This window comes from Peromyscus leucopus, chromosome 16_21 (genome assembly GCF_004664715.2).
Source record: "Peromyscus leucopus breed LL Stock chromosome 16_21, UCI_PerLeu_2.1, whole genome shotgun sequence".
NCBI lineage: Eukaryota > Metazoa > Chordata > Mammalia > Rodentia > Cricetidae > Peromyscus > Peromyscus leucopus.
The window spans coordinates 67,354,206-67,377,247 of NC_051084.1; the positions used below are offsets into that span (position 1 = coordinate 67,354,206).

General features: G+C 41.8%; 1 protein-coding gene across 1 annotated transcript in view; it reads left to right on the forward strand.

The window, feature by feature from the left end:
- The window catches only part of LOC114707856 (24-hydroxycholesterol 7-alpha-hydroxylase), an 81,638-nt gene that overhangs the window by 52,824 nt on the left and 5,772 nt on the right, over positions 1 to 23,042 (forward strand). Inside the window, exons 8-10 of the mRNA XM_028890717.2 lie at positions 1,536 to 1,669; positions 7,377 to 7,472; positions 8,328 to 8,416. Coding sequence (XP_028746550.1) covers positions 1,536 to 1,669; positions 7,377 to 7,472; positions 8,328 to 8,416 — 319 coding nt within the window. The remainder of the gene's footprint in view (positions 1 to 1,535; positions 1,670 to 7,376; positions 7,473 to 8,327; positions 8,417 to 23,042) is intronic.

Sequence of the window (23,042 nt, forward strand, 5' to 3'; positions counted from 1 at the left end):
TAATGATCTCTGGCACTTAAAAAAGACATTTATTTTTATTTTATGTGTATGTGTGTTTGCCTTTGTGCATGTATGTGCACCATATGCTTGCCTGGTGCCACAAGAGTATGTTAGATCTGCCTGGAACTGAGGTCATGGGTGGTTGTAAGTTCTGGGAACCAAACCCAGGTCCTCTTCAGGAGCAACAACTACTCTTAACTGCTGAGCCATCTCTCCAGCCCCAGTGATCTCTGGTTATATCCATTTTCCAGCGAATCCCATGTCATCTCTCTTCATACCTGAATAAAATTCCATCATGTATATGTAGCACATTTTCTTTATCCATCTCTCTGTTCATGGATGTCTGGGTTGTTTCTGTATCTTGACTATGGTGAACAGAGCAACAATAAACATGGGTGTGCAAGTGTCTCTGAGGTGTGCTGGCTTAGAGTTCTTTGGGAACATGCCCAGGAGTCATATAGCTGTATCATGTGTGGTTCCTGTTTTAGTTTCATGAGGACATTCCATACTGATCTCTGTAGAGGCTGCACCAGTTTACTCTCCCCCCAGCAGGGTAGACAGGCTCTGCTTACTCTACATACATGCCAGGACTTGTTTTCATTTGTTTGTCTGATGATAGTCATTCTTACTGGAAAAAAATGTAATCCTAAAGTAATTTTTGAGTGTGTGTGTGTGTGTGTGTGTGTGTGTGTGTGTGTGTGTGTGTATGAATATATAAGTGCATATGAGAGCAAGATGATACTTATCTTTCACAATTGGGTTTATTTTACAATGTAACGATCTCCAGAACTTAAAAAAAATATTTTTAGTGTATGTAGGTATGCTTTTACCTACATGTATATATGCACTGTGTGCATGCAGTGCCTATGGAGACCAAAAGAGGGCACCAGAATCCCAGGAACATTTTTTATATCTGCTTGGAAGTCAGAGGTCGATGGTAGATGTCTTCTACAATTGCTTTTCTACCTCACTTTTCAAGACAGGGTGTTTCAATGAACCTGGAGCTCACTGATTCTGCTAGGCCGGGTGGACTGCAAGCGCCAGGGACCCTCCTAATGCTGACATTCAGCCCCACCCTAGCTTTTTCCATGGGTGCCGTAGATCCAAACCCGGCTCCCCATGCTTGCATGGCAAGTCTTTACCAAATGATCCATCTTCTAGCCCCTTAGGGCAATGTCAATTTGCATCCCCCAGTGGCTAAGGATGCCCAGCACTTTTTGGAAACATTTACTTTTCTGGCCTTCTTCTGCCAGTCTTTTACTGCTATTTCTTCGAGTGTGATGGGGATTTTGACAAGGAAGGATGAGATGAGGAAAAACAGAACCCTTTCCGGACAGAGGCCATCTTTGCTGTTCTGTAGCCCCAGGACTGTTAGAGGTAGGGCTGGGTGCCAGTCCATCCTGGCACAGAGAGGAAACAAAATCAGTACAACCCAGCCGCACTTTCCTTGTTGGTGAGCTTGTCCTGCGTGGACGAGCCTGCTCGAAATCACCTTCTGGTCTCTCTAGTGCATCTCTTCTTTATTCTCTTTACAGGTAAAGATAAGATGAAAGTGTCGGACGGAGACTTGAAGAAGCTCCTTTTCATTAAGTGGTGTGTTCTGGAAGCCATCCGCCTGAGAGCCCCTGGTGTCGTTACTCGGAAAGTCGTGAAGCCAGTTAAAATTCTGGTAAGCTTGGGTTGTTTGAAAACGATGAGCCTTCTAGAAAAAGTTTGTGTCTTGTTCATACGTTTCCTAGGTTGACATATTATTGATTTCTTCACCTAGTATTACTGAATAGAAATTATATATGTGTGTCATATACAGCATGCTTTGAAGTATGTACCTGTTTTATAATGGCCAAATCAAGTCATGCACCTGTATATTAATTCACACACTTAATCATTCTTGTATGAAAATATTTGTGCACTCTACGAGCAGTTAGCACACTATTTCTGACTATAGTGACTCCATGGTGTGCCATATCTCTTTATCACATTCTGCTGTTTAAATGGAATTTTGTATTTTTCGACCAGCCTTCCTCAAGTCTCCTACCTCCCAGCCCCCAATAATGACACTTCTCAACACTACCTCTATGGGCTGAATCTTTGATTTTTGAGATGACCCGGCTCTTGTCTCTCTGTGCCTGGCTTATTCTTCCTCAGGCTTCTTCTGTACTGTTGTGAATTTCCATCTTTTAAAAAGCTGGATGATGTCTCATCATGCACATACATGGTACATTCTCCTTCATTCATCTGCAGACGAAAACACTCTGATTCATGTCCTGGTCACTGTAGAGGACGCTGCAGTGACCATGAAGGTGAAGTTACCTTTTTGACATGTTAATTTTACATCCTTTTCTGTAAACTCAGCAGTTGGATAGCTTGATCACACAGTAGTTCTACTATTAATCTTTTTGAGGGACCGCCATATTATTTCTTACATGGCTGTACTAATGTGCATTTTGAAAAAACAGTCTCCAGTGTTCCCTGTTTGTCTTTGTCCTCTGACACCTCTGCTTTTTTGGATAATACAGATTCTAACAAGACTGAGATAATATCCTGTGAGGTTGGATTCCTGTTTCCCTGACAATGATATTGCATGCTTTTAAAAAAAAAAAAAAAAAAAAAAAAACTTGTTGAACATTTTGTAGGTCTTCTTTAGTAAATATTTTTATTTTTATGCATGTGTGTGTGTGTGTGTGTGTGTGTGTGTGTTGGGGGTGGTGGTTATGTACATAAGTTCAGTGCCTTAAGAGGGTGTTGGACTTCCTGAAGCTGGAATTACAAGCTGCTTAGTGTGGGTGCAGGAGCCAAACTGGGGTCCTCCGGAAGTACAAAGAACACTCCAAACTGCTGAGTCATCTCTCCAGCCAGTTCTTGAGTCTTCTTTTGAGAAATGTCTGCTTAGGTCTTTGCATATTTTGTAGCTCCCTTTTGTTCTTACTATGGAGTTGTTTGAGCTGCTTGTATTGGGAACAAGAACCTTTTCTCAGATGTGTGCATCACACCTATCTCATCCTGTCCCATGGGTTGTCTGTCCTTCCTTAGCTGTGCCTTCCTTAGTTGTCCAGAAGGATTCTAGTTTAGAGTAATCCGGTTTGTCTGAGTTTTTGAGTTCCTCAAATCCTCGTTTCCCAGATCAGTATCAGAAAGGTTTTCCTCTGTGCTTTGTTCTGGTTGTTTTACACTCGTTTAATCTATTGGAGTTGATTTTTATATACTGTGTGAGATGAGAACCTAATTTCTGTCATCTGCATATCGGTATCTAATTATCCCAACACCATTTAAGAAAGCTGGCATCTTCCCATTGGATATTCTCGGCACCTTTATTTATAAAAAGCCATAAATGAGGGATTGATTTCAGGGCTCTCTTCAGTCCTGTCGGTCTGTGAGTCTGGTTTTGTGCCGTTTTGATTACCGTAGCTCTGTAGTACCTTTCAGGACCTGTGATGCCCTGCCTCCAGCATTGTTCATTCTGGTTAAGATTCCTTCAGCTGTTTGGGGCCTTTTGTGATTCCATGTGAGTTTTAAGATTTCATTTTTTTTCCACTGAAAAACGTCATTGGATTTTGATAGTGTGTATTATTTACATGGGCCCCTAAGCTCCCGTGAGTTCTAAGTGACCCTAGAACAGTTAGAAACACTGTTAAGTGACACAGCGCCATTCAGAGCAAGATTTGTCTTTTGGAAAAGATTTTCACTAAAGTATAACCTTTCAAATAGAAATTTGGCCGCGTGATTCTGTATCGGTTATATAATGTGGTTGAAGCCAGGCAGGTGGTCTTTTGTTAGCTGACTCAACAGGACTTATTTTTAAAAACTTTATTTTTGAGAACTTTATATATGGATATGGTGATTTTCAGTCACATTCACCCCTCTGCTCTCCCTCCAGCTCCTCTCAGATCCCTCCCATGTCTCCTTCCAAACTTGGTGTCCTCTTTTTTATTTAATACCCACTGAATATAGTTAGTGCTGCTCCTATCAGCATGAATGCAGGGCCTGGCTAACCTACCAGAGGCTACACCTGAAAGAGAGTGGAGTCCTCCTCCCCTGGCCGCCATCCTCTGTACTGAGCTCCTCAGGTCGGGGTGGGGACTTGTGGGCCATGCCCCCCCCCCATCCATGTTGGTTCCAGCTGTGCAGACCTGGAGCGGGCGACCACAGCTGCCAGGAGCTCCTCAGTGCCACAGCTCTGCCATGTCCAGAAGACACACTATTCCTCCCAGTCTCTCTCCTTGCTATTCCCTGAGCCTTGCAGCAAGGAGCTGTAATACCAACATACGGACATACCATTTCTAGGCATGCGCTCCATCATCACCTATTTCCTGCACTGATTCTCAGCAAGTGCCTCCCACTGACTGGCAGGAGTTTCTAGCCACAGATGAACACGGCTGAGAAGAGAGCAAGCATAGCATGGATCAGCTCTGCAAGAGGACAGCAGCAGAGTGAAAACAGAGTCGGGGAGAAGTCTCCAGGTCACCATGCGGAGTCTGTGCACATGGCAGACTGCAGTGAAATATCTGTGAATCAATCATCAATCACCAGAACCAAAATTTTACAGGAATTACATGGCTCAGGGGCCTTTATTACCCAGGGAGATCACATGGATTCCCTCCATCCTCCTAGAGAGATCACATTGATTCCCTCCATCCTCTTGTTTACCTCTTTTATACCAGGGAGATCACACTGATTCTCTCCATCCTCCCAGGGAGATCACACCGATTCCCTCCATTTTCTTGTTTACCTTTTTCATTTATACATAGATTGAGAGATTCTGGATTGATATCAGGGGCTTTTGGTAGAACACAAAAGAGATAAAAATCCCAATTTGTAACAGTTAAAACATTTGCACCCCCTGAAGACAAAGTTAGTTTCATTGATCTTACATAAAGTATAGCGCTTTGTTTTATTGGGATTTAGATGGCTTTGCTTTTAATTACTCTATTGATTACTTTAAACTGTGAGTGTACTCTGAGAGGAAATGGTCCACTTGTTGCAGTGAAGCAGAGAAATGTGTGTGTTTCTCTGTGTGTTGGTATAATCCTGATTGGGCTTTCTCTAAGTACGGTTAAAAAAAGAAATCCCAGACTTGATATAGATGTCTCTGTATCAGTGGGTGTCCCGATGGCTCTTTCAGGCAAACAGATTTTTAAAAAATATTTATTCCTAATATTTCGTTCATTTTAGAACTTTTGTAAATGGCTGTTTGGGGCAGGGTTTTGAAGTAGGGTTCTTATTATGAGAACATGCGTGGATACCTCAGGCTGGCCTGGAACTTGTGGTGACTCCCCTGCCTCAGCCTCTAAAGTATTAGTGTTGCAGGTGTGATCCACTCTATCTGACTTATTTATGGTCTTCCGCTGTTGTTTAAAGTTTTGGTTTTCAGGTTTGTACAACTTGTTTGTAGAAATGCAGTGGTTCTTCGTTTCTTTCCGTGGAAACAGGGATGGCACCCAGGCCCCTGTGCAGGCTCGGCAGGCACTCTACCACCAGGCCACATTCCCAGCCAACAGCAGGGAATGTTTGTAGACTTTGGTGATGTCTTTGCTGTAGGCCTTGTTTTTATTTCTGTCTTTTTATTTTGTTTTCTTCTGTTATCACGCTGGCTATAGTTCCCAGCACTCTGTTGACTCTAGTAGTGTCCGACGGTGCTTTGTCCTGGCCTCGAGGGGAAAGCTTTCATTTTCACCATCAAGTGCCATGCTGGGCATAGAATTTTTATAGATGCTCTTTGTCGAGTTCAAGACATTTTATTTCTACTTTTCTGAGAATTTTGTGAATCATAGATCATTGTATCAGTTGGTAGAACCATATCCTTTTCCTTGTTTGTCTTACTAAAATGGGTCACATTTACTGGTAATCAAATACTGAATCAGCCTTTTGCTTCTTTGATGAATCACTTGATCACAGTGTAAGTAGTTTGTGTTCTCTCTCTGTGTGTGTGTGTGTGTATGTTATATGTTGTATGCATATGCCTCTGGAGGACAGAGGTTCACAGAGATTGACAAAGGGTGCCTCCTCAACCACTTTTTACTGATTCTTTATACATATTATTGGATTTGTTTTGTTGATTTTTTTAAATTTTAAAGTATTTTTATTGAAAAACTAAGCACAAGAGAAAACAATGACTGCTTAATTAATTATACTAATTATTAATAATGCTGAGTTGAAGTAGTCAGTCTTTTTGAATATATATAGTGCTGTACACACACACACACACACACACACACACACACACACACACACACGTTGCTTGCTTAGTTTGGTTCCCAACACCCAAGCTGGGTGGCTCACACTTGCCTGCAATGCCAATTCTAGAGGATATCCTCTCTGGCCTCTGCAGTCACTAACACTCACATGCATATACACACATACACACACATACACATAATTTTAAAAAATAATCCGATTTGGGGAGATGGCCCAGTGGTTAAGAGGATGTACTGCTTTTGTAGAAGACCCAAGTTTGGATTCCCAGCACCCACATGGCAGCTCACAACTGCCTATAAATCCTGCTCCAGAGAAATCCAATGCCCTCTTCTGGACTCCCCAATATTTCATTAAGTACACAGACACATAATCAAAATAAAGTAAACCTTTAAGAAAATAAAATGCTGACATTTAATTAATATATCCCTCTATGTAGTCAAACATGTATGTACAGGTGTCTCATAAGCAGAATTAGAAATTAGTCATCTCCTAATTGGACCACAGAAATGATCTATCCAAGGAAAAAGGAGATCACCTGGTTTGTAAGAGGACTTGCCTTGCAAGCACAGAGACCTGAGTTCGGATCCCCAGCATCCACATGCAAAGCCAGGTGTGGCAGTGAGCACTCATTATTACAGTGCTTGGGGGAAAGAGACAGGCAGGTCTCAGGGGCTTATTGGCCAAGAAGTGCAGCCAGAATGATTAGCTCCAGGTTCAGTGAGAGACCCTGCACCTGAAACAGGGCTGGGGGGATGGCTCAGCAGGTAAAGGCATGTGCCTCCAAGGCTGACATCTAAATTCAGTCTCCAGAATCCAACTCCCACAAATTGTCCTCTGTCTGCTACACATACGCCGTGGCACACACACACACACACACACACACACACACACACACATACACATACACATGCACACACACATACACATGCACACACACATGCACAGAGAGAGAGAGAGAGAGAGAGAGAGAGAGAGAGAGAGAGAGAGAGAGAAAGAGAAAGAGAAAGAGAAAGAGAGAGAGAGAGAGAGAGAGAGAATTATCTAACCAGGAACCTTAGGTTTTTCTCACTTATTATAAAATGTCTCTTTTTCACGATATAGTTGTAGCTTGGTTTTTAATGACCCACACTCTCCTTAAAACTTATTTCAAAATAAGTGATTTGAAGCTGATTTTTCTATCTTAGAGTCATACAGTTCCTTCTGGTGATCTGTTGATGTTGTCTCCATTCTGGCTACACAGAAATCCAAAATATTTTCCTGAACCTGACTCATTCAAACCTGTAAGTGCTCTCTTTCAATATGTATTATTTTTTATAATGTCTGTGTTTCTTGCCAAGAATATGAATGAATAAATTAACTGAACCTGTATTAGTAAGCAGCCATATTTTCTGGTAACTGTGCCCAACATTGGCTATGATGGACCAATAGCATTTGCAATATAGATGTTACTTTTGCAGATCGGATAGAGGAGTTGGAATGAGCATCCTCAAAGAGGAACTTTTATACAATGCTGGGAAGGAACATGAAAGCCAGTAGCCCTGGTTCTGCTGGAAGGAAGCCTTATTTTGTACTCCTTGGGCAACTGCTTCTGTTACTGGTTTCCAAGGAGCCCACAAAATAAAAACACAGCAAATTAAAATAGTGATCTGTTACTTCATGTGCTTGGGGACTCATGGACTGAGCCATTCTAAGAGTTCAGCTAGTTCATGCCTTGCCTTTAGGGAAGTCTGGGAGAACTGGCACCCAGATGTATTTATTCCACAGGCTTCCTCCAGCAAGCAGTTCTGTTCGTGTCTTGCTGTTGAATTATTATTATGAGCAATTTTATGATAAAGCCCGAGGCCACGTTATAAATAGCCTTCCTCTTCTTAGCTCAATTCTGTAGGTGATTTACGTTGTCATTTACATTCGCCACTTAATAGGATTCTTGTTAAGCCTTTTTTGTTTATAAGTTCATGTTCCAAAACCACAATTGTGTCTGATATTAATAACAGGTTGGGGGAAAAATGACCCACAACTCTGCAACTTTGTATGCAAGGATTAGCTGTACAGCATCATTTTTAGCCCAGAAAAGCAGAGTTAAGCTTATTTATATAAGACTGACTTAGGAAAAAAAAAGTGTTTTCTTCCCACAGGAACGCTGGAAAGAGGCAAATTTAGATAAGAATGCTTTCTTGGACGGCTTTGTGGCTTTTGGAAGCGGGAAGTTCCAGTGTCCTGGAAGGTCAGTGCGGCAGCTGGGCAGCATTGATGCAGAAAGTGTACAAAAAGCCAGTGGCTCACGGGGAAACACACCACCCCGTCCCTTCATTACGGAGCCGCAGGGAAATCTAGGAGGGCACATTTGGTTTGTTTGGTCAGTGGTGGGGTGGGGTGTTTTTGTGGGAATGTCTGTGGTGGCTTCTGACAGGAGACCTCAGGAGACGACACTGCACTAGCTGGCACCCGAGGATATTGGGGCTTCCACAGTCCATGGACGGGCAGTTTAAAGCACTGCTTTCCTCTGTGTGTGTGTGTGTGTGTGTGTGTGTGTGTGTGTGTGTGTGTGTGTGTGTGATGCCATCGGAGGGGCATGTGATGCCTGTGTGCAGATGCATATGTACATGTGTGCCGGTGGAGACTGGAGTACAGCCTTAGGTGTTGTTCCTCAGGTGCTCCCCACCTTTTCTTCGTGTCGAGGTCTTTCATGGTCTCCAACTGGCCAAGCAGACTATGCTGGCACTCCAGGGAATCCCAGGAATCTGCCTGTGCCCACCTCTTCAGGACGAGGATTAAAGATGCATGCCTTTATGCCTGAGTTTTAGTGTGTGTGTGTGTGTGTGTGTGTGTGTGTGTGTGTGTATGTGTGTGTGTGTGTATGTGTGTGTGAGTGTGTGTGTGTGTGCGTGTGTGTGTGTGTGTGTGTGTGTATGTGTGCGTGTGTGTGTGTGTGTGTGTGTGTGTGTGTATGTGTGTGTAATGTCAAACCTGGGTCCTTGTGCCAGCCTTGCGGTTATCTCCCAAGCCGAGTGCCACATTTACAAGAACAAAGGTGTTCATTTGCTCAGCTACGGTGTTGTCCGATGTTGGTTATGGTTCTGGGACATTGCTGGCTTGGAGGTAGGCAGCAGTTGACACCGGGTCCTTCATGCAGTCGCTTTTGTCTCACAGAGCCTTCCCCTGGGCACCCTTTGTGGTTCAGTGCATCTGCGTTCCATACGCTTGGCACCTGTTCGAGCACAAGTGTCCGTCATTGATGGATTGTGTGTATTATTTATCCAATCAGAAAAAAAAAATGAGCATTTTCCTTTGCCAGGGACAGGCTCTGGGGAAGATGGGCATGGTCTGTGCCTCATGAGATTCATTGAAGAAGACCCACTTGGGGTAATGTTGGCATTTATTTGTAATAATCTCACTCAGGAAATCATTACAAATCCTTTAAAAAAGTATATTTAATGGATTTTAATTTCTTAATTTAAAAAGTCATTCATCATTGTTTGAATAGTAATTTCAGGTCATATTTACAATGATTATCCTATAAAGCACCAACTCGATTCCTCTTTTCTCTGGGTTTTAGAATATCAATATGCTTTTAATAGTTTGCATCTCTTCCTAAATGATTGTAATTTAGTCTGAGCCAACCATAAGCATCTAACGTCCTCTTTAGGATGGATTTCAGGGACCTGAATCTAAGCAGATTGGCACATGGTGTTTCCCTGAAGACAGGTGTTTGTTCTTCACTTGTAGTTGAAAATGGCCCAATCAGAACAAATGGAGACTTTTATCTACATAATTAGAGAAACATGTTCACTTTAACCCCTCACACCCCAGTCAGATATCATCATCCTCAACAACAACAATGACCAATCAGCCAGTGTTGCGAGCGGTGATCTTTATGGCAGGTTGGAGCCTGTGGATGAAAGAGCAGAGATGTGGAAAGATCCTGTGAGATAAAAAGCATTGTGTCACAATATGGCAGCCTTCTCAGGAGCTTGTCTAGTTCCTGTTTTAGTTGATAATGAATGCACACATTTTAAAGACAGTTTTAGAGGTTCCATGACTAGAACTGGACACATGCTCACATATCCACCTCATTTACAAGAGCTAAGTGCTATACACGCATGCCAGATATTTCATGAGGAGAGTTTAAACAGTACACAGCAGCGACAAAACTCACTTCTTTCATTCTGACTCTCATTATTGACACTATAGAAAACCAGTTCATTAAAGAGAAAAAGATTTATTTTACTTTTAAAAATCTCTCTCTCTCTCTCTCTCTCTCTCTCTCTCTCTCTCTCTCTCTCTCTGTGTGTGTGTGTGTGTGTGTGTCTGTGTATCTCTGGGTGAGTATGTGCACATGTGTGTAGGTACCCACAGAGGCCAGAAGAGGGCATCAGCTAGGGCACATAGATCTGATGTTACCAGCAATTATGATGTGGTGATGTGCGTGCTTGAACTTGTGCACATTGCAAGAGCAGCCATTTCTCCAGTCCCAGAAAAGCAGTTCTTAAACCAATGAGAAATCCATCATTTTTGTCACATAGTAAGGCATCATCACAGCTGTAATTCTTCTGAAGACAGTAAATGCTACTTTTTTCATAAATTCTCCATAGCAACTTAAAGTGTCTCTTATACTCATCTTCTTTGGTTTTAAGTCTGCTACTGAAGCCAAGGACTACGGTATTTACAGTGAAGCATGTAGCATGGGCCAGTGGTAGACAATTGCCTAATGAGTATTATTCCCAAGAGGAGCTATTACCATCCTCCCTGTAAGCTTCTAAGTCTGAGAGACATCTATTTGAGTATGAAGGTAATGGGTACAATAAAGAAGACCATGAAACTATAACCCAATCAGTGGTATCTTATTTGGGGCAAAAATTGTATTTTCAGAATATGTTGACCACAAACATTATATTTTCAGAATATATTGAATTCTTCTTATATGCAAGTCAGTGTCCTGTATACCTCTGGGGATGTGAATATGAAAGAGCCATATTCTCAATTGTCATGAGGTGAATACCTGGTGTTGACAAGAAGGACATGGGATTCATAAATAGCTTCAAGGAATGGAAAATAGTGATGCCACATACCATACTGAAGATTCAAGATAGAGGTGTAACTGGTTAGGGGGATCTTGGCGATTTCACAGGAAAAGTGGCCTTTTAAGGGAACAAAGAACTTTTAGGTTAAGAAAATAGAATGAACAAAAGGGATATCAGCACAGAGGAGCTTGGAGCTTATGTTTTTACAGATGTTTGGGCCAGATTAGATTAGGATTGGTTGAGGAGAAAGATTGGCTATGAATGTTGGGTTGGTGTGCTGGCTAATCTTGGTAATCGACTTGACACGTCTGGGAAGTCCTCAAAGAGGAATTGCCTTCATCAGATTGGCCTGGGGGTGTCTATAGGCATTTTTGGGATTGTTGATGCATGTAGGAAGGCCCAGTCCACTGTGGGCGGTGCTATCCCTAGGCAAGTAGGTCTGGGCTTTAGAAGAAAGGTAGCTGAGAAAGCTGTAGGGAGCAAGCCAGTAAGGAGTGTTCCTCTATGGTCTCTGCTTCAGCTCCTGCCTCCAGATTACTGCCTTGACTTCTGTCTATGATGGAGTGTAACCTGTAAGATGAAATAAACTCTTACCTTTCCATGTTGCTTCTGGAAACCAAAATTAGGATGCTGTAAATATAAGTGGCTGTCACAGATGGTGTGGATAGCTAAATTAGGAGCAGGAGGGTGTTTGGGGGCAAGATAGTAAGTTTTCCTTTGGAAATTTTGACTGAAATGTGGCAAGATATCTATCATATAATCAAACCCTACAGGTTGACTACAAATGTTGACTATGTCTTACATGTTTTTAAAAACTGCATCAAGTCTACATTTCTACTAAGTTTATGTTTCAAAAATATCTCTTTTTCCTGTCACTTATTTTAAACAGGCAATTCATGAAACATTTTGTTTTTAAAGAGAGATAAAAATTGTTCAGGCGAGCAGATGACTTCATTTGGGCAACGTACACCAAGAAAGCTTTTCCACTGGGAATTTAATCCTATGAATCCTGAGTATAAACACCAGCAAATGACACCCATTACTAATCGGTATATCAGGGGCCAACTTATTTTCTCATGCACAAAATACTCAGCGAGTTAAAGTTCCCTGCAATGTAGCTGACCATCAAAGTCCATCATAAATACATACTCTTATGGCCACACAGCTGTTGTTTCCTAAAAGTTCATGCCATTGGTGTTCCATAAGAGTTCCTCTCTTGGGTGAGCATGGAAAGTTTTGCTGATATAGCTAAGTAAGTACTTGGTACAGCCACCAGCAACTAACAGACACAATGGAAGATCTGTAGCACATCTTAGAAATAGTGGAAGTTCTAAGGGGTTTGCAGAGGACCCCTTTCTAGACACTCCCTGTAGTCAGACTTTTTTGGACCACAAGCTCCCAAATAATGACACAGAGACTTATTATTAAGTATGAAAGCTTGGCCTTAGCTTAGGCTTGTCCCCAAATATCTGTTAAAACTTAAATTAACCCATTTATATTAATCTACATTCTTCCGTGTGGCTTTTTACCTTTTCTCCATATTATATGTCTGACTTCCTCTACATCTTGCTGGTGATTCTCTACCTCTCAGATTCTTTGCCTGAGTTTCTCTCTCTCTCTCTCTCTCTCTCTCTCTCTCTCTCTCTCTCTCTCTCTCTCTCTCTCAGTCCTACCTATCCTCTCCTACTTAGAGCTATTGGCCATTCAGCTCTCTATTAAACTAATCAGAAGGTGCCTTAGGCATGTGAGTTAAAACAGAGACACATCTTTACAGTGTACAAAAAGATTATCCCACAACATTTCCCCCTTTTTGTCTAAATAAAAAGGAAAGGTTTTTAACTCTAACATTGTAATTCACAATGTCTAGTCCATTTGTATTTGGCAAATTCAAAGAAAGTACTTTATTATCTCTCCTATCTTAGTGAGTACAAAGTTCTATACCTAAGCCATATTTTATTATAACTAGTATTACCCTCATGAAAATAACCTTTTTGAACTTAAACTATTTTCTTAAACAACTTAAGTTTTTATGTTTCCCAAGCTTTATAAAGTATACATCTCTTTTATGAATTTCTTTTTTGAATTTGGTAACAATGAAAATGGTAAAACTATAACTATCTAATCTTCAATCCCAACAGAGACCTGAGAAGGATAAAATATTACCTGAGTTAACAGGAAGTGCAGAACAAGCAACGTCCAAAGCTATAGAAATTATAGAGACAGCTGGCTGCCTGGACAGTCACCCAAGGTTCCTCTGCAATGTAAGGGCATTCATCTTTGACCTATAGGTCTAGAATATCTGACAGACTTTTCTGTGAAGCAGGAATTTTGAAGGACTGGCCTACCTTGTCTTGGCAAAATTTGGCAATTGACTTCCTTTGTGTCTTGCTTGTCCAATTTGGACAGCATATTGTCAGCAGTTGAGGCAAGGACAGTTTCTTGCCCAGTAACTAGCTTTGACACATTTAAAGCAAACTCCATATGGAGTTTCTTCGATGCCCATCATCTTCTCTGAAGTAGATTGGTGCTGCCAGAAGCAGACATATATCACTGTCATGAAAAGTTTTATGTTATTAAAACATCTTAAATGCCATGTTCTATAGATCTCTGAAGTTTTTGAATACCACCTATCTATCTAAAACATATCTCTGTTTAACCTTGAAAACATACCTAATATGACTACAAGTTTAATTGTTACAAATGACTACTAACCCACATTTCTTAATTATCCCAAGCAGTTTGTAATAATAGCTTTCAAGGACTAGAGTTTTTACATTTTTAAATGAGCTGCATAGGTACAATACCTTAAACGAGAGTAGAAACATATATACAGTATGTTATAACAAAAATAACCTTAAATTTGTATCAATATACAAAAATGCATACCAGTGTAAATGTTTGAGACTAGTAGTTGCTTTTTAGTTTAAAAATAGATTCAATAATCTACCCTTTTATCCTATCTTTCCTATATCTACCCCCCCTTTTCTTTTCATAAAGGGATCCCTGAATCTAACCTCCTTTGCTTAGTTTCAACCATGACCATGACCAATAACAAATTGCAACTAACCCCCCTAAACAATGACAAACATCCATAACCCACTGAATAACCAAAATCCACCCACGCCACCTCTTGGAAATGTGGGTGTTGTGTTCTTAAAATTACTTCTGTTGTCTGGGGGATAACAGCATCTTTAGGGGACCCTGAGAAAATTGGGTAATGGTCAAGTCCTGGAAGAGGTAGCTGTATCATTTGTTGTTCAGTCTCTGTGTGATAGGAAAGTGCAGAGCTTATCTAAAGTTTTGGCTGGAGTAGTCTGTGAGGCTGGACCATCTCTGCTAACAGCTTTGAAGTTGTTATGGATGAAAAATTTTGAAGAAACTTCAACAGAGGCATTCTGAGAAGCTGGATCACCTGGGCCACTCATCTTCATTGGTGTCTGGTCTTTTTTTCTTTTTTTTTTTTTTCTGAAAACACACAAACTTTTAAAGGTAACATACATATCTGCATTAACACAAGTATGGAATATGCAGTGTGTACAAGTCAGCTAAAGATGATTCTCTACTTTATGTTTGAGCAGGTAGAAGGCATCTGTCAACTTTATAAGACCATTTGAACTATATATAACCAAACTGTAATATAAATCTCCATGCCATTTGAAAGGATGGCATGTAGTAATAAGTCATGAGGACTCGGTAGCCAACAAAATGTATCATGTCTCATTCGGGTTCTGAGTTGTTCCCATGTCCAGGGATCGGCTTACATCACCTTTCTTATAGTTGTTTTCTTTGGTTTGTTTCTATATGTCTACAGCCAAGATTTTCAGGAGGTCCCCCTGGTCAAATCTGATCTTTATTAATTTTGATGGAATCCATAGCTTTTTGTTTCCTTTGGAAACAAAGGCATAACCACTCCCCCAACACAACACATGTTGTAACTTCCATTTTGAAGTTAAGGCATTCTTAAAAATATACAGGCTGGTTTAATTTAGTAGTTTTTTTTCCCCACAATCCAATGTCTGTTAACAGCTGTTGTTTTTTGCTTATTAGCATTTAAAAAATTAAGAATTAGTTAAGCATTATATAGGGGTCCAAACTCACTGTGTCATCTTTTCCATTCTCACGTGGCTTATTCTTTTTATGTTACTTTATTCTCTAAAGATTTTATTATTTTTAAACTACTTTTTAGGACTGTCTATACCCATTTTCTTCATTTTCTTTTCTTTCTTCTGCACCTAAGCACATTTTCAAGTATACTGTACCTGTTCAGAGGTTTTCTTGGTCTGGACCTAGCTTTTTTTTTTTTTTTTTTCAGTTTTCTGATCCTGTGAGCCAAGCCTTAAAGGGCCAGGCTACCTGCTGTGACTGACCCTACAGGAAGGGGTGGTTGCATATGAACAGTTACAAGCTTGCTGGAGAAACTAAGGAGTATGCACACCATGACTCTGGGAAAATGCTGCAAAGCCCTTATGTATATACAGGTTCCTTTTGTGGCTCTGTTTAGCACATGGCACTGGTAGCTGGCTCTGCCCCACTCAGGTCCACAAGAGCCTGCAGGCACTTGCTGGGAGCTGTGTCTACCCATCCCAGCTCTGGGAAGTTGCTGGGCTGAGCTGCGTGCAACAGGCATTTCTACCTATTCTCCCATGGAGTAGCATGCCAGCTGCTCACAGGCCTCATGCTTGGATATATGGGCCTCCACATTGGATGCCAATGTAGTCAGGTCTTTCTCTGGGCCACCAGCTACCAAATAATGACACAGAGACTTTTTATTAAGTATGAAAGTTTGGCCTTAGCTTAGGCTTGTTCCCAACTAGCTCTTAAAACTTAAATAAAAAAAAACCAAAAAACTTAAATCAACCCATTTATATTAATCTATGTTCTGTCACATGGCTTGTTACCCCTCCTGAGTACTATCCGTCCAACTTTCTCTGTTCTCATTGGCGAATCTCTGCCTCTTGGTTTCTTCCCAGAGTTCCTATCTCTGCCAGGAAGTCCCACCTATCCTCTCCTGCTTAGCTATTGGCAGTTCAGCTCTTTATTAAACCAATCAGAAGGTACCTTAGGCAAATAAGGAAGGACTGAGACACATCTTCACACCATGTGATCAAATATCCTGCAGCATTTCCCTATAGCATCATAGGAAGGGAAGAAAGAAAAATATCTATCATATAACCATATTCTATGGGTTGAACACAAATGTTGACTATGTCTGATCTATTTTAAAAAAACCTCACTAATTAAAAACCCCAATTAATTCTATTGCTAATGAAGTTCAGGCTTCCAGCAGGAGGAAGCAGTGTGAGCGATCAAACTTCTTTAGAAATAGTAGAATGCCAAATGAAGAGCCCGATCATAGTAGACAGGCTCATATTGAGCTACGAGATTCAAGTGGAAGAGAAAGATGGGATTATAAGTGGAGAATTTTCCTTGCATGGGACTCTCTGAGAGCTGGTGATCTTACAGGAAGGGGACATGCTTTGTCTGGCTGCCCCCTGGGATGTCCATCAAAGGAAACTGGCTTTACTTTGTTCCCACACTTACAAGAGGCTATCTGCTCAGCTGTACCAAATGCTGTGGGTTGAATTCCAAGGCAAAACAACAACTCTGGGACTGGAGAGTTGGCTTAGCAGTTCAGAGTGCTTACTGCTCTTGCAGAGGACATAGGTTCGGTTCTAAGCACCCACTCAGGTGATTCACAGCTGCCTATAGCCCTAGTTTTCTGGGGTCTGGGCCTACAAGGCCACTTGCACACATGTGACACACATAAACTCAGGAAAACACACATACAAATAAATATGTTTAAAGATTCTGGTCTTTAGCAAGATTAACAGTGATCTATAGCAGGAAATAAATTCTTTGATAAGATGGTGTGATAAGAGTGAGGCTTCGATATTTGAAATATGAAAAAGAGGCATTTATCCTTGAAGAATAGAAACTGGTTCTGTGTGTGTGTGTGTGTGTGTGTGTGTGTGTGTGTGTGTGTTGTGCAGGGTCAGTGGTGTTTATGTATCCCAGGGCAATGCTAGGGTACAAAGTCATTGATGTGTCTTGCATTACTAATGGAAACCTCACAACTATTGAAAAATGCCTTAAAAGTGTGGACTCAGCTAATGTAGATTAGTAGTAGTTAGTCAACTGATTTAACAGCTCCTGAGCAATCAACATTAACATGATTACTCACTGACACAGTGACTACTTGTTGGATGTATGCTATGCTCACTGCAGGGTTCTGAGCATCACCTTGGGAAACCAGTCAGATGATGCTCCTTCCTCCACAGAAGGGGTTCTAACCCGTGTTCTAACTCAGGTCACTTTGTTCAAAACTACAGGTTCAAGAATAGGAAATGTTCCCGAACAGCTTACTGTGGTTGGGGGGATTAGATGTGGCAGGATACAAAGCTAGCCCTGGTCTAGAAACGTGGCTCAGCAGGTAGAGGCACTTGCAGGGGCAGCCTGATGATCTGAGCCCAGTCACAAGGACCCACAGGAGGTGGAAGGGCAGGGCTGGCTATCACAGGTGTCGTGCGACCTTCACATGCTTGTGCCTTCCTGTATGCTTGAATGCACACACAAACACTTAATACACCCCCTAGCCCTACTTAAAGGAAGTTGGCACATGGCCTGCAAGAGGACTTACATGTAGAATAACTTCCATAACATGGGAATAATCAATATAAAAACATTCAAGAAAGTATGTCTTCTTGGGGTATGGTCCTGTTAATCTGCAAAGGAAAAAAAAAAGCTCCCATAGGAATCATAGGAATGCAGTGTACATATTTGTTAGTATTAAGGCTACTGCTATTTGGGATTTGTGAGCTGTGAGTACATTCATCCCTATGTATTTATCATGCAGATATTATAATTCTTATGGTTAGATATTAGTAAATTATTTTTGCATAATCTTGCATTTGAGAAGGGGCATGAACAGCTTTTACACTTTAATGCATAGAAACAGCACAGTACTTTTGAAGAGTGAGCACACTCTAATCCCAGTGGACTTACTGGTCAGTGAATGAAATAACACATTATTCTGAGGAATGTGTTCTGTGAATAAGTGTGTCTCTTAAATTCCATTAGTTAAATATAAGTAAATGAAAGCATTCATTGGTTTAACATTTCTCTAACATCTGGAAATGCACTCTAATATTTTTACAAAGTGTGGACATGTCTGTTAGGGTCTATAAAAAGGGGTTAGGGATGAGGGCAGATGATGGGTAAGTGTCATTAGGTCCAAGGCTCTCAGCCAGGCTGCCAGAACCTCTTATTAATTTTTAGTCACAGTTGTCTTTTCTTGGTGCCTTGCTAAGGATCCTTGGCTCACTCAGAAGAGCACAGAAACCACTAAAGAATGGCAGTCACTATTTTCTTGGCCACTTAATTCTGATATTAATTATGAGGCTAAGATTTAAGTCTGTTGAGAACTGAACAGCATCTCAGGGGTAATATCTCACACTTAGATGAGCATGTTTCCAAAACAGAACATGTTCTTTTCTGGGCAAAACTTTCAGAAAAGGAGTCTTTTTTTTTTCTTTTCATATGTGAAATAGAACCCCAAGCCCTTTGTGGTACACAGGATTCAAGGAGAGGGTATTTGTCTACATGTGTCTACAGAGAGAAAGGAGTCACTTCCAGTGGGGTGTGCTCTTTTCTCCAAACCCCTTCCCTGTAGATGCCTCATGTTACCCAGTTGAGTGAGCTACTGACTGCTCTTTAGTTATCTCCACTATCTCCCAGAAAGAGAGATATGTTCTGTTCAGAAAGAGGCTTTCAGAGACAGGTGTGCTGGTGCATATCTGTAATCCCTGCCCTTGGGAGATGGAGGGAGGAAGATCAGGAGTTCAAGGCCAGCCTGAGCCATGTGAAACCCTGTCTCAAAATAAAACCCAAGAGAGAGGGTTTCACTCCTCAGAAAATGGGGCTGGAACTGAAGTGCACTGGGCCCCAGGATCAGCCATTGGCCACTATCTTGCCATGGCTTCATTCCTTTTCCCTTTCTGGTAGTCTTAATTTTCACATGGAGAGTCATGGTGTTCTGTGGCTCTGATTCCACCCACTTTACTGATGTGGGTCACTGCCCCCTCAGTGAATCAGTTCATTCAAACCCAGATCCATCTTTTCCTCCCCATAGTAGTTAGTCTGGGTGATGGCAGGTGTTTGCAGCAAGAAAGTTAGCTATCAGGATTCCTACTGAGACTTCAAGAGTGGTCACTTCCTCTCAGATGTGAATAAAGAGGCATGTAGACACAGAACTGATAGCATCTGTCCTTTTCTGTTGTGGTTGTTCCTTTTAAAATATATATAAAACAGTCATACTTGCATATAATGTGTTTGGATCAAACCCACCCCTCATTCCCTTCAATTTCTCTTCTACCCCCCCCACTTCTCCCCTCCAACTTTGTATCATCCCTCCCCCTCCTTCCATCTATCCCCTTCTCTCTCCCCCTTTCCCTCCCCTTTCCCTTCTTCCTTCCATCCTTCCTTCTTTCCTTCTTCCCTTTCTTTTTTCTTTCTTTCCTTCCTTTCTTTCATTCATTTAAAAAATACCCACTGAGTCTATGTAGTACTGCCTGTATGTGCCTGGGTATTAGATCTACTGGAGCATGGGTATCCATCTATTCAAGGATTGCATCCCTGAAGAAAACTGACTCTACTGTCCCTTTTCCAGCAGCTTCCATTACCAATAGCTCCTCACACAGAGATGAGGGTGGGGTGGGGAGACTTTCATGAGTCCCTCTAGTATCCTTGCTGGGGTTTGGACTGGCTTGATCTTGTACAGATATTGGCATTCAGACCCAGCCACTGTGAGTTCATGTGTGCAAGCTGCACTCTGTGTATGATTCTGTGCTGAATCTGTCTGGCCCTTGACTCTTGTTGGTTGGGAGAGTATTAACTACTACTGTCTCATTGGTGGTTATGTGTCTGTTTAAGTTATTTATTTCATCTTGATTAACTGTGGTACGTCAGCTACATTTAGAAATTGGTTTCTTGTGGCTTTTCCAGTTTAGTAACATTAACTTTTTTTCTTTCAAAATTGGAGAGCAGTATTATAAATACATCTTTTCCCCTTTCACAAAAAGTCATAAACTCATTTTTCCATTTAAAATTAATAATTTTGTAAGCTATTAGAACAGTCATGATTATAGATAAGTAGAAAGAAGAAAAATATCTGCACAGTAATATGCACCATCTCTCAATACCCAGCAGTATTTTGGTGTATTACTTTTATACTTTTAATTTGGTATATTGTAGGTACTTGATGTTATTTTGTGAACAAAGTTTGTCCTTATGATTTTCTGGATTTCCTCAATGTCTGTTGTAATGACTCACTTTTCATTTCACATTTTATTAATTTTAGTCTTTTCAATTTGACCAAAGTTTTATTAATCTTTTTAAAGTCCCAACTCTTTGCTTAATTGATTATTTGTATTTTTTTTTCTTTTTCATTAATTTTGTCATCCCTGACTTTGAATATCTCTTCCCATCTTCTCTTTTTGTTTGCTTTCCTTCACCCAAAGCTTTCAGGTGCATCATTAAGTAATCTCAACCCTTCTCAAACTTGTTCAAAACATGGAGAGACAAGTTCCTAACTTATCTGATGAGGTCAGCACTACCACAGTTAACTCCACACCGAAATACCACAAAGCAAACATTAGATAGAGCAACATTTCTTATGAATAACTGATGTAAAAAGCCTGGAGTGGTGGCTCAGTGGTTAGGACTTGTTCTCTTGAAGAGGACCCAGATTCGGTGCCCAGCACCAGGTGGTAGCTAACAACTCTAGTTCCAGAGGATCCCATGCTTTCTTCTGGCCTCAGCTGCCACTGTACACATGTGATGCAAACATGCATTCAGGCAAAACAGAAACATCCATACATTAAAAAAAATTAAATCACATTCTTAAAAATAAATCTCAATAAAATGCCAGACCTGCATTCTGCATTCAATAGCATTCCTTGGGGTGGGCTGGACATGGTGGTGCATGGCTTTAACTCTGGCATTTGGGAGACAAAGGCAGAGAGACCTCTGTGATTGGGAGGCCAGACTGCTCTATATAATAAGAACTTGTCTCAAGAAAAAGAAGAAGAAGAAGAGGAGGAGGAGGAGGAGGAGAAGAGATTAGGGTCAGCAAGATGGCTCCGTGAGTAAAAGCACATTCAGTGCAGACCAAACTCCAGTCTTCTGAACGAGCAACAAGCCCTCTTACCCTGTGCGTGATTTCTCACCCCCACCTCACTCCCACACCATTCTTACCGTCATATCCTCTTCCATTTGATTTTCCTCACTCCGCACAAAGTATTTACCTTTCTTCTTCCTGTCTATGCCTACTGTCACCCCGACAAAAGTCTCATGCCTCAGCCAAATCCTTTCATGGATTCTTTGTCATTTGGATGCAGGGCACTAAAATGAAGAGCGATGATAAGTCTACACCTGCCAGCATGCGTTCCTCCCTTCTCTTCACTAAATTCCTCTAGATTATCAATTTCCAAGTTGTGGGCTTCACAACACCAGTGGAAAAACTACCTAGAAACCTGCACAAAACACAGAGCTTGTGTCTTGTCCCATTCCTTTGGAGTCAGAAACCCAAGGGTAAGGTGCAGTGAGCTCTGCCTTCCCCCTTCTCCCAGGATATTCTGACAGATGCTGACGGTGGAGAACCACTGAGTCTGGGTTATTTTGCCTCCTGCCACGTACTTGATTTTTACCCTCCTCCAAGATTTCTTAAGAGGATGAGATTGTGGGGAAGCACCTCCTCTTGAACTTGAAGAGCTATGCTTCAATGTATGATACCTCTGAAACTATGCCTGCCTGCTGCCATCTCTGAATTCCAGGGCAAGAGCATTCTATTTTCATGTGCTGCAGCTGGTAGCAACCAGGAATACACGGCAGAGCTCCTCTTGCTCCTGGCAGCGGGGATGATTTTCCAGCCCTCCCTGGCATCATCTGCAGTGACTTCTAGGAGGAAAAAAGAGAGGTTTTTCCTCTTCAAAAGTCAGGGAGAAGCCAGATGTGGTGGCACACACCTGTAATCCAAGTATGCAGGAGACAGAAGAGGTTCAGGGACAGCCTGGGATTGTGTATGGGGTTCTAGGACTTCTTGGACTTGAAACCGACAGCAACCAAAACAACAGCAACGATAAAAGTTTGTTCAAAATCAAAATATCCAAAATGGAAAATCAGTAATTCCACCCGATCCTAGCTCTCAGTTTCTTTGACATACATTGCTGTCCTCGGAGACACCTGCTAGTCCAGGTTGTCTTTTACCCATCCACCCTCACTCTGTCACCCCACCTGCGTTCTCCCCTGTGGAACCAGCTCCTCAGGTGATAGTTTATGTCAGCTACCCTGGCTCCACACTCACTCCCTTTCCTCCATCTTTAGTATGCACTGATGAATGTTCTGTGAATGCCACTCTCTGATTAGGAGGAGCCTGACACCGATGCTGCCGATCAGACCCTTACCTGTCAGGACTCCTGGTTCTCTGTTAATGTGACCCCAGCTGTGTCTTTGGAAGCCCCTGGCGACCCTCCCCCAGGGGTTATCCGGCCGTATCCAGACCCCCATGCTCCCTGCTCTCGGTGCACTGGAAAGGCTTTCAGTCACCATGCCTGCGTAGTTAAAGCCGGTCCTCCCCAAAGATCGAGCTCAGGTTTGCCTTCAGGAACATCCAGGTCAGTGCCCTCTCCAGGCCCCAGGTCTCTGCAGCGTCTGTGTGCCCACATTCACCATATCCCCTTTGCCCTACTTCTTACCCTTTCCCTCTCACCCCATTCAGCCTTGGCAGCCTCGCTGGGACCTCATTTTTCCCAAAGCCCCCGCAGCTGCGTCCTG